The sequence below is a fragment of the Pollachius pollachius genome (assembly GCF_949987615.1).
Source record: "Pollachius pollachius genome assembly, chromosome: 7".
Lineage (NCBI taxonomy): Eukaryota > Metazoa > Chordata > Actinopteri > Gadiformes > Gadidae > Pollachius > Pollachius pollachius.
Window position 1 is genome coordinate 1,858,761 of NC_136940.1, and position 12,099 is coordinate 1,870,859.

The following is a 12,099-nucleotide window of genomic DNA, read 5'->3' on the forward strand; positions in this document are numbered from 1 at the left end:
TAATCAAAACACAATTTAAATTTGTACGGAATAAAATGGCTGAAGGCAGCTTTTTAGTGTAATTGTATCAAATGTAAACATGATCTCTGTTGGTTCAGTAGGATCTTAGTGTCAGTTCTCTACTGCTCCATCGTTGTTCCTTTCTAACTCCAGGGTTATTCTTTAGGTCCTTGATGTCCGGTCTGTTGACTTTACTATGTTTATATGTTTTGCCGCAGTCTCACTTTACAACCCCTCCACCCTGAACTGCCTGTTTACTGCCTGGTTTACCGCTGGTTTACTGCCCTATACACTGTACACATCCAATCAGTGTTGACTTTGATTCTGTCAGAGACGTTCCATTCTATATAGAAGGTACATCTTAACAGAGCGCGCCCTCTGCAGGACCGTGGCGGCGACCAACATGAACGAGAGCAGCAGTCGTTCCCACGCCGTCTTCAACATCATCTTCACCCAGAAGCGCCGTGACGCAGACACCGATAACACCTCGGAGAAGGTACGTGTACCAGGTATAGACAGGTGTGTACCAGGTGTAGACAGGTGTGTACCAGGTATAGACTAGTTGTTTACCAGGTATAGACTAGGTGTGTACCAGGTATAGACTAGGTGTGTACCAGGTATAGAATAGGTGTGTACCAGGTATAGACAGGCGTGTACCAGGTATAGACTAGGTGTGTACCAGGTATAGACAGGCATGTACCAGGTATAGACAGGTGTGTACCAGGTATAGACTAGGTGTTTACCAGGTATAGACTAGGTGTGTACCAGGTATAGACTAGGTGTGTACCAGGTATAGACAGGTGTGTACCAGGTATAGACAGGTGTGTACCAGGTATAGACTAGGTGTGTACCAGGTATAGACTAGGTTTGTACCAGGTGTAGACTAGGTGTGTACCAGGTATAGACTAGGTGTGTACCAGGTATAGACAGGTGTGTACCAGGTATAGACAGGTGTGTACCAGGTATAGACTAGGTGTGTACCAGGTATAGACTAGGTGTGTACCAGGTGTAGACTAGGTGTGTACCAGGTATAGACAGGTGTGTACCAGGTATAGACTAGGTGTGTACCAGGTGTAGACTAGGTGTGTACCAGGTATAGACTAGGTGTGTACCAGGTGTAGACTAGGTGTGTACCAGGTATAGACTAGGTATGCACCAGGTGCAGACAGGTTTGTACCAGGTGTAGACAGGTATGTGCCAGGCAGAAAAATGTTTGCACCAGGTGCAGAAAGGTGCTCACCAGGTGTCTACCAGGTGCAGACAGGTGTGTACCAGGTGTTCTGACCCCTGTTGTGTTGCAGGTGAGTAAGATCAGCCTGGTGGATCTGGCGGGCAGCGAGCGGGCCGATTCCACCGGCGCCAAGGGAACCAGACTCAAGGTGACGACCCACAATCCTTTGCTTCTCATTCAAATCTATCAAATCTAGTAAGCTGATTCGACATATATGTTAATATTAAAATCTGGCTTCATACTAATGCAATATAGTATATGCATTATAGATAGCTATACTAGCATTGTACTGTTCTCTGTGTTATCTTAACCTGAACCTTGTGTGTGGTTAAAGGAAGGAGCAAACATCAACAAGTCCCTCACCACCCTGGGGAAGGTGATCTCCGCCCTGGCAGAAGTGGTACGCAGTCAGACTTCACCTCTTCATCTGTAGTTGATACATTTATTTGCATCAGTGTAACATGCATGTCGTTTGCATTGAGGTGATCTCGTCATGAGTCTGGAGGGATTGGTCTTACTTTTGAGCTAGATCATTTCATGCTACTACGTGTAAACCTTTTTACTCTGCTCTTTTCACCTCTCAGGACTCTGGACCCAACAAGGTAAGATGATGTCGAGGTCGGACGTAAAAATCTTTCCTTAACAAATATGATGTACTTCAGTGGAAAATGAACTTCTTCATGTTCAAGTGAGGCTGGGCAGACTTCAGAGTCTGCCCAGCCTCACTCGGCCATGTCTAAGTTCACGTTCGTTGAGGTCCATGTTGTGAACCCCTCCAGCCGCTAGGGGCTCCACGTGAACGTGTGTCCTCTCTCTGTGTCCCGTCCTGACAGAACAAGAAGAAGAAGAAGGTGGAGAACCACATCCCCTACAGAGACTCTGTGTTGACCTGGCTCCTACGAGAGAACCTGGGTACGACCACGTTGTAGCCTTTACCGTCCACACAAGCATGTGACACGACCAAGTTAATACATAGTTAACATGGTTTAAGTAAAATCCCAAACCCCGATGGAAACGGTACTGCATCTGCAGCTGCATCTCGTCGACAGTTTAGTTGTGCGGGATTCCGACTACACAATATAAGACACAATGTAGGTAGGAAATAACTTGGGGATTGTATCCTGCAGCTTACGACTCATGTATCAAGGTACTTTGACCTCCGACCTGTCCCACGCCGGTAATGTGAAGGCTCTAGCGCCCTCTAGTGGACAGGTAGAACACGATGACCTCCAGCGTGTCTCTGACACCTCCTCCTCCTCCTCCTCCTCCTCCTCCTTCTCCTCTTCTCAGGGGGTAACTCCCGGACGGCGATGGTGGCCGCGCTGAGTCCTGCAGATATCAACTACGATGAGACCCTGAGCACCCTGAGGTACCGCTTCACGTTCTCATGAGGAGATGATAATGATACGTTATCATGTAGCGCAGCTCAAGAGACTCAAGGACATCAGTCCTCAAACTGTCCAAAGTCCACTAGTAACAGAGAAGGACAGAAAGGCAAAGACAAACAAAAAAAAACACAGCAGGAACCAGGAGTGAGTTTTTAGGAGACCAGTGCACATCAGAGGATACGTTTCAAATTATTGGCCCATAATTTGAATCCATGGGAGAGGCTATTTGCATGGTGGTGTTAGCTTCCCTCCGCCAACACCAAGCTACTGCTTAGCCAACAGCTAACGGCTGACACAAGGCTAGATGAAGGATTCCTGAATGATTCCTCCACCACCAAGCTACCGCTAAGCTAACACCAAGCTACCGCTAAGCTAACAGCTAACAGCTAACCCCAGCCTCGACGTCCATCCACCTGAATGAGTCCTCTTCCAACACCAAGCTAACACCAAGCTAACACCAAGCTCCCGCTAAGCTAACACCAAGCTACCGCTAAGCTAACAGCTAACAACTAACCCCAACCTCGGCGTCCACCCACCTGAAAGACTCCTCTTCCGACACCAAGCTAACACCAAGCTAGCACCAAGCTACCGCTGAGCTAACGGCTAACAGCTTACACCAGGCCAGACGTGAACGCCTCCTCCTCCTCCAACAGGTACGCGGACCGGGCCAAGCAGATCCGCTGCAACGCGGTGATCAACGAGGACCCCAACAACCGTCTGGTGCGGGAGCTGAAGGACGAGGTGTCGCGGCTCCGGGACCTGCTGCTGGCTCAGGGCCTGGGGGACATCATTGAGAGTAAGGACCCCGCCCTGTGCTGGGGGGCCCTCTGTCCTGGGGGGCCCTCTGTTCTGGGGGCCCTGTTCTGAAGGCCTCTGTGGCTGAGGCAGCTGGAATGATTACTCCCAGAAATCATTATGCACTGTTATAATTCATAATGGTAATAGTAATAATTTGTCGTAAGTATTATTGGTAATTATTATTTTTGGTAACAATGAGCAGAAATAATCAAACAGTATCATAATTATTCATTTTGATTTGACCCAGACGCCGACATGCTGGTTTAGCTGTACGTTTAACAACAGTCCGTTGATGTAGTCATTTACATTTATCCATTTAGCAGACACTTCTCTCAGAGTCTATTTAAGGGAGCATTGAGTCTTTAGGGTCATTAAGGAGGTTCTGAAGGAGGCCTGGGAGTAGTCTGCCGACCTCAGGGTTAGAGCCCAGAACCTCTTGGCTTAGATTCAAACCCGTAGCCACCTGCTTGTCCTGCCCACCTAGCATAGAAACAGACTATTTAAAGGTACAGTACACAAACACTGACTAATGGTAGTGCTCAATACGTACAGTACATGTGTCCTTCACAAGGTTTGCACAACCAATCCCATCTCCTCCCCTCCCACACTCAGTGTTGTCCCACCCTCTGTGTCCTCATAAACTACACCAGTGTTAAAGAGCAGCTAACAATCTAAATTCAAATTGCAGGAACAGCTTCGCCTCTGGTAAAAAACTGCTACTGCGCTTAAGATATAAAAATGACATAATAATTGACCTGAGGAGGAGCCATCTCTGCATTTTGAATTTAGTGTTTAGCTATTCTTTCAATATTGTCACGAGAATGTCTGGCCTGTCTTGAACCTCTGGATGATGCGGTTGCACCATGTGACCCAGAGTGATGGAGTTGTGTTCAAGACAACCTGGAATTCTGAACTGCCAAATCAAAACATTTGGGTTAGGTTTTGGCCTGTCTAACACATTGTTGTTTTTGGAGAGATCAGTGTGATCAGTTTGTTCAACACAGACTCTTTCCTAAAATGACTCTTTCCACTTTTCCTAAAAGTGTCTTTTGTGTTTCTCTCTGTTTTTCTCTTCCTCTCTTCTTCACTTCCTTCTCCCAGCATTTCGGAGTTCTGGAACTGAGATAGCTGGTTTGAAATGTGTGTTTCTGTGGCTTTCGCTTATGCGCTCTTCTCATTTTAGCACGGCTAGCATCTTAGCATGGCTAGCATTTGAGCAACTGTTGCAAATTAGCAGGGCTATCGTTGTTAGCATGGGTAGCATCTAAGCACGGCTAGCATCTGAGCATAGCTAGCATTGTTAGCACGGTTCGTATCATAAGCAAAGCTAGCATCATTGGCATCGCTTATTGTTGTCTCATGAGTAAGTCTTACGTACCCTTTTGTCTCTGCAGCACCATCATAGGATGACCAGCTGATTGTCAGACAATGGGAGATTAACGCTGATTGTAATGAATTGATATCAATACATTTGAAACTGTGGCATATGTGCTTTTACAGGGCGCCACATTGATTGGTTGATTGATTGCTCTGTTGGAAGTATTTCAATCGTATTAACTATTGATTATGCAGTCAGGAAAAAAGCTATTTACCTTACGTCTCTTGAAGTGATCAATCGCCCTAATTGATTCCTGATACATCCAGATATTGATAGTCTTGGTGATATTTCTACGCTCTTGTTACCGTGGTGCTATTGAGACGTTTGGAGAGGTGTTGATGCTGCGTTTGGCCAGGCTGGGATGTAGGTGGTGTGAGGGTGAAGGAAGAGGCATCTGAATAAACTGAACCAGAGATTCCTGCGTGGTATCGAAAAAGGAAGGCAAACAAAAACCTCAGGATGAGATGTTCAATAGAAGCCAGACCCCGACGGTCCATCACTCATAGCTTGATGGCTCTGAAGGTGGTTTGTGCGGTGAGTGTCTGGCTCTCCACCCAGGTGGGTGCTCAACGCTGGTATGAGCTGAGGTGCGACGGCCCACACACGCACACCATGTGACAGGCTCGGAGCGCCTGTTAAAGCGCCATATGAACGCCGTGAGTCATTACGGTCGTTAGCTGAGACGCTGAGACTCTGGAGTGGGTCTGCCGCCGTCAGGATTGTTCCTCAATCCTGTTAACGGGCGGTCCCAGCGCTCCGCAGTAGGCCCCCTCCCCCACACCCAAGACCTCGACAGGGCAACAACAGACAGGAGGGGGTACCAGGAATACTATTGAGGAAGAGTCCTTCCTGTCTGGGAGGAATGCAGTCATCGGTCACGGCAGTGGTTTAGGTATCCTAGCGTCCATCTGAGGACCCGCTGGGAGACAGGCGGGATACGGGGTGTCTAGACGTGTCCGTCGCCCGGGGGTTTTATTGCCCTACGTTGCCATGGCAACACCCGATGACTGATGGCGTTCATCCCGACCGGATGTAATTAGGGAGGGCCGTGGCGTTCCCGGCAGGCATCGTCACACAGCGTAGGGAGGAAGAGCGGAGTGGCTCTGAGGAGTGCTCAGAGGAACCTCAGAGGAACCGCCCTCGGCAGGAGGTCTGACCACGCAAGGACGTGAACTTAGCTTCACATACAATGAAACTGCTGGGTGAAGGAATACAAGATACAACCATAAAAACAAGATAACTTTACAGGACATATTGCTAAACAATAACAAACAACATGAGTATAAAATATTCTTTGATAAAACGAATAGAACAGAGTGCGGGTCGCTTCTAGCTCCCAGGACATGATTTCCGCGGCGGTCATTATGAAGCCTCAGTAATGTGTGTCCTCTCTGATGTGAAGTGGCGGGTCTGCCTCCCTGAGACAGGAAACAGAGGCGTGTCGTTCCGTGGTCCATGGCCAGAGCAGAGCTTAGTGAGCACTTCAGTGACATCCGAGATGCCGGTTCCCTGCTTCTCAATGTCCTTTTGAAACGTTAGAGCTGATGTATTTGAGGTGTTGTGATTCAGCGTGCGGTTCTTCACGGTCCAGAGGTCCTTTAAGGCATCGCTGCGTGTTAATGTTGTGTCAGGCCCAATCACAGGGAATGAATAACTAGAAGGCAGGCAGGTAGCCAATCACAAGTTGAGTAACATCCAAAGGACAAACAGGAATAACAAGGATGAACGACGAGACAGAGATATTGAAAATGACCAATAGTGTGAGATCCATTGGAAGTTAAATACACAGAACACAGAACGAGTCTTCAACACAGGTGACACCCAGGTGAGCACTGAGACTCAGGGACTGGCAGTGAACCAGGTGGGGGCCAGGGGGGGCACCTGTTGGCTGAAGGGTTTTACCGTCAGACACGTGAGTGGGGGGTCAGTGCTCCTGCCGTCTGCATATGTTCAGCTGCTTCCCGTGCTTCGGCTTCTTAAACGTGCCGCTGCTCCGTCGACGCGCTTCGCTCCTCACGTGTCCTCTGAGTCCGTTTGTCCTTTCTAGCTTTCCAATGATTCCTTTCTCTCTTCCTCCCCCTCTACTCCCCCCTCCTCTCTTCCTGCTTATCTCTCTGTCTGCTTCTCCCTGCGTTTTGTCCTCGCTCACCTCCCAAACTCTCCTCACCCCCCCACTCCCACACCTGACTCTCTCACCCCTCACCCCCCTCACTCCCTCCCCCCTCACTTCCCTGTCTCCCCCATCAACCTCACTCCCTGTGTACACCCTCCCCCCCCCTCCCCCGCCTCCCCTCCCTGACAGACTCGACCGATTTGAAGAACAATAACAATAAAGGCCAGGCTGTCAATCAAAAGGGTGATCTCTCCACAGTGACCAGTAGCATGACAGGAATGAGCCCCTCCCCCTCCCTGTCGGTGCTGTCCAGCCGCGCCGGCTCCATCGCCAGCCTCCACGACCGCATCATGTTCACCCCCGGCAGCGAGGAGGCCATCGAGCGCCTCAAGGTATCCATCACCTATCCATCACCTATTGATCACCGATTGATCACCGATTGATCGCACATTGATTCACTAGTGTTGAAAACATACGATATCATATCGATAATGTGTTGACAAGAGTTGACAGCGTACAGTTATGTATCGATTATGTATTGATGTATTGATAACTGATAATGTATTGAAAAGGTTTCGATCACCTATCGATCACCTATCGATCACATATTGATCGCGCATTGATTCACTAGTGTTGGAAACATACAATATTATATAGATAATGTGTTGACAAGAGTTGATAGCGTACAGTAATGTATCGACAATGTATTGATGTATAGATAACATTGATGATGTATTGAAAAGGTATTGATCACCTATTGATCACGTATCGCTCACTGATTGATCACCGATTGATCAGGTATTGATTCATTAGTGTTGGAAACATACAATATTATATCGATAATGCGTTGACAAGAGTTGACAGTAATGTATCGATGAAGTATTGATGTGTTGATAACATTGATAATGTATTGAAAAGGTATTGATCACCTATCGATCATGTATTGATCACGTATTGATCATGTATTGATCACGTATTGATCGTGTATTGATTCACTAGTGTTGAAAACATACAATATTATATAGACAATGTGTTGACAAGTTGTGTTGACGAGTTGATAGCGTACAGCAATGCATCGATAATGTATTGATAACATTGATAATGTATTGATAACATTGATAATGTATTGATAACATTGATAATGTATTGAAAAGGGGTTGACAATGTATTGATAATGCTGCATGCTCGATTATTAACAGGAAACAGAAAAGATTATCGCTGAACTCAACGAGACCTGGGAGGAAAAGCTCCGTCGCACTGAAGCCATCCGGATGGAAAGGTGGGGTCTGGCTATTGCCTGGATAGTACCAGGATATTACCTGGATATTACTATGGCTAGTACCTTGCTATTACCTGGATATTACCTGGATATTACCTGGATATTACCTGGATATTACTATGGCTAGTACCTTGCTATTACCTGGATATTACCTGGATATTACCTGGATATTACCTGGATATTACTATGGCTAGTACCTTGCTATTACCTGGATATTACCTGGCTAGTACCTGTATATTACCATATATTTTATTTTTTATTCTGATTAATAAATGACTATATTCTGGTATATATTTCCCTGGCTATAACCCGGGCATTTCATGGCTGTTATCTGGTTAACAAATGGGATAAAAAACTACTGTATGTTAGTGATTGTCCATTATCTGTCCATCGTCCTCTGAGCTGTGAGTGCTGGCTTCTGATTGGCCCTCTGCTGTCCTCAGAGAGGCTTTGCTGGCGGAGATGGGCGTGGCCATGAGGGAAGACGGAGGAACCCTGGGCGTGTTCTCACCCAAGAAGGTACGGACAGAGAACCTCAGCTCCATCTGAACAGCAGTAATAAAATAGATTCATAGGATATGTTCATATGATTCAAATGATTCATGTAAAGAGCAGCCAACTAAACAGGATGGGGGAAGATGAGATCACGATTTGTTTGTCCCAGAAAGGGAATTAAGGTGCAGCAAACAGACAAGAGAATTAAATCAAACAAGAGAAGATAAAAGTACACAAAACAAAGCAAATAAAAACGTCACTTCCCATATATAAACCCATCTATACAAAGACCAATACATCTAATAGAAGAGATGTATTTATTAATCTCAGATGGGGAATCTGATATTAGCAATAACCAATACCAAATGGAAGACTAACCCACTATTCATCTAACCTGTAAAGCCTTCAGACAGCCACCGAAAGCCAGAGCCGGTCTTTATAGACACAGTGGGGCTGTTCTCTCCCAACGAGGTTTGTGAGTCCTAAGGGACTCTGTAGAGCCACAGCTCCTGAGGGCTCTTCTACCTGAGTGCTCTTCTTCCAAAGAGCCGCTTTACCTCAGTGCTCTTCTACCTGAGAGCTGTTCTATCTGAGTGCTCTTCTACCTCAGAGCTGTTCTATCTGAGTGCTCTTCTACCTCAGAGCTGTTCTATCTGAGTGCTCTTCTACCTGAGAGCTGTTCTATCTGAGTGCTCTTCTACCTTAGAGCTGTTCTATCTGAGTGCTCTTCTACCTGAGAGCTGCTCTATTGAGTGCTCTTCTACCTGAGAGCTGCTCTATCTGAGTGCTCTTCTACCTGAGAGCTGCTCTATCTGAGTGCTCTTCTACCTTAGAGCTGATCTATCTGAGTGCTCTTCTACCTTAGAGCTGTTCTATCTGAGTGCTCTTCTACCTTAGAGCTGCTCTATCTGAGTGCTCTTCTACCTGAGAGCTGCTCTATCTGAGAGCTGCTCTATCAATCTGGAATCTTCAGACTCCTTCAGCCTTCCAGTTTGACCTATCTCTCCTCTCTCTCTCACATGTGTAACATCTATTGCTGATGCATTGATGAAATTAATCTAAAGGTGAACTGTTTCTGTTCAGACCCCTCACCTGGTGAATCTGAACGAAGACCCCCTGATGTCCGAGTGTCTTCTGTACTACATCAAGGACGGGGTCACCAGGTAAGGAGCTCAATGAATTGTCCTGTCACCAGGTCAGATGTCTCTCCTTCTTCTGACGAATGTACTTCGCTTTGGATAAAAGCGCCTTCTAAATGCCGTAAATGTAAATGTAAGCTCCAATGCCAGCACTAGCCTAGCGATGTGGTTTATATCTTGAGACGGTCCGTGGTTGCTGTTGTGCAGGGTCGGCCGCGTGGACGCTAGCAGCCGCCAGGACATCGTGCTGAGCGGACACTTCATCGTGGACGAACACTGCACCTTCACCAGCTCCACAGGCCCCACTGGAGAGGGTGAGCTATGTAGCCTCCCTGGCTAAAGCACTAGCCTGGCTAATGCACTAGCCTGGCTAATGTACTAGCCTCGCTAATGCGCTAGCCTAACAAATGAACTGGCCTGGCTACAGCACCAGCCTAACTATACACTAGCTTGGCTAATGCAGCAGCCAAGCGAATGCAGAATCTGAAATATGGTGATTTCCTCCGATGCTTTGAGCATATTGGTGAAAATCTAACAGTAGACTAGATTTCAGTCCTAGGGACAAGGTATTTATATCTTCCTTTTAAATTGGTCGGTAATTGCTATGGAGCACTGACTGGTGACTCAACAAACCACCGTCTCCAAATAGACATCCATCTGTTCCTGTTGATTGGTGGATGAGGTGCATGTTGAAGTAGGAGAGCCAACCACAACACAGCAGAAGGTGGATACTCTCAGAGCTCTGCCACTGAGCCCCTGGCATCCACCGACTGCTCTGAGGAGGATCCCAAAGCTCTGTTGGCTGGAACGGCTGGAGAGGATGTTCTCCTGACGTTCCTGCTTGTTCCCTCTGAGCAGCCGTGGTGTTGGAGCCCTGCGAGGACGCGGAGACGTACGTGAACGGGAAGAGGGTGACCGAGGCCACCGTCCTGAAGTCAGGTGAGCCGTCGGGACGTGACTCGGTGTTGAGAAGGTACAAAAGGTTCAACAAAGTCAGTGTAGGGGTGAACCAACAATCAAATCTCGTCTCAAACTTCAGGGTTTGCCACACGTCCGTTCGGTCAACTGAAAGGAAGCACATGTAGCAACCAATATTTACATATTGATACATCAATATGTACACTACACTATTCTACACTATTACTAAATTAGTCTTTGGATGCCCTTTTGGTATGTCTTCTGTTTAACTCTGAGGAAGCATTTTCCTAGCCCGGCTAACGCCAGACCTCATCTCAATCTACACTGAGAAGAGGTCTGGGAACCACACATTCATTTTCTCATATTTGAGGCGTGGTTTACGATTGCCCTGAGCCGTTTATTGAGCGCTACGAATGTCTATCATATGAGTCTGTACGTAGCTCATAGCCAATCGTATCAATTCTACCAGCTGACGTATGTAGAGCGACAGAAAATCGATGAGGAAGAAGACGACGGGTGTGTCGCATAGACGTCGTCATTGTCTTGCCGTCCCTCCCCGTTCTGTGATTGGTTCCCTATCTCAGGCGAAAATCTGATCCATGGAATCCAGGCTGCCTATCAGCGCTTAATGAAATGGTAGCCCGGGTATACCCAGGCTACCATTTTCCATATGCCCTTTATATATAATAAATATAAAATCTTAGGCTGGCGATGAACCGTTATCTAATACCATCGTGGGTCTCAACACTGTATCGGAGACGGTCCTGGGTCTTGATGCATGGAACTCTGCCCCCTACCCCCCCCGCAGGGAACCGCATCATCCTGGGGAAGAGCCACGTGTTCCGCTTCAACCACCCGGAGCAGGCCCGCGCCGAGAGGGAGAGGACGCCCTGCGCCGAGACCCCCGTGGAGCCCGTGGACTGGGCCTTCGCCCAGAGGGAGCTGCTGGACAAGCAGGGCATCGACATGAAGCAGGAGATGGACCAGAGGTAGGGAGACCGGGTGGGGGGTTCTCCAGAGGGGAGGGCAGAGGGTCTGGTGGCTCCCGTGCTCGAGGCTCTATGTAAAGAACTTTGAACTGCAATCTACGTTTGAGAAATTAATTTAGGCGTACATACTTACTTACTTATTTACTTAATGACTTGCTTACTACTTGGGCCAACCCCATTCAGATAGACAATCAAAAGCAGTCAAAACCAGGTTCACTAAATAAAAGTCCTCTTCGCTGTAATGCAAATGATCAAAATTAGACGATGGACTTCCTGGCTCCAGTAAAAGCCCTCCCCAAGAACCCTCTTTTCATCGCATGACACACAGAAGGCTGATTCTAAAATGGCTTCTAATGCTTCTCTAAAACCTG

At 47.3% G+C, this 12,099-nt stretch overlaps 1 protein-coding gene across 1 annotated transcript in view; it reads left to right on the top strand.

Moving 5' to 3' along the window:
• kif1aa (kinesin family member 1Aa) overlaps positions 1-12,099 on the top strand; it is a gene marked incomplete at both ends in the record, with an annotated part of 45,813 nt that overhangs the window by 10,219 nt on the left and 23,495 nt on the right. The window contains 14 exons of the mRNA XM_079739810.1: positions 385-496; positions 1,302-1,379; positions 1,566-1,631; positions 1,816-1,833; positions 2,065-2,143; positions 2,522-2,600; positions 3,273-3,415; positions 7,098-7,300; positions 8,108-8,187; positions 8,631-8,706; positions 9,766-9,845; positions 10,029-10,144; positions 10,680-10,760; positions 11,548-11,728. Coding sequence (XP_079595936.1) covers positions 385-496; positions 1,302-1,379; positions 1,566-1,631; positions 1,816-1,833; positions 2,065-2,143; positions 2,522-2,600; positions 3,273-3,415; positions 7,098-7,300; positions 8,108-8,187; positions 8,631-8,706; positions 9,766-9,845; positions 10,029-10,144; positions 10,680-10,760; positions 11,548-11,728 — 1,392 coding nt within the window. The remainder of the gene's footprint in view (positions 1-384; positions 497-1,301; positions 1,380-1,565; positions 1,632-1,815; positions 1,834-2,064; positions 2,144-2,521; positions 2,601-3,272; positions 3,416-7,097; positions 7,301-8,107; positions 8,188-8,630; positions 8,707-9,765; positions 9,846-10,028; positions 10,145-10,679; positions 10,761-11,547; positions 11,729-12,099) is intronic.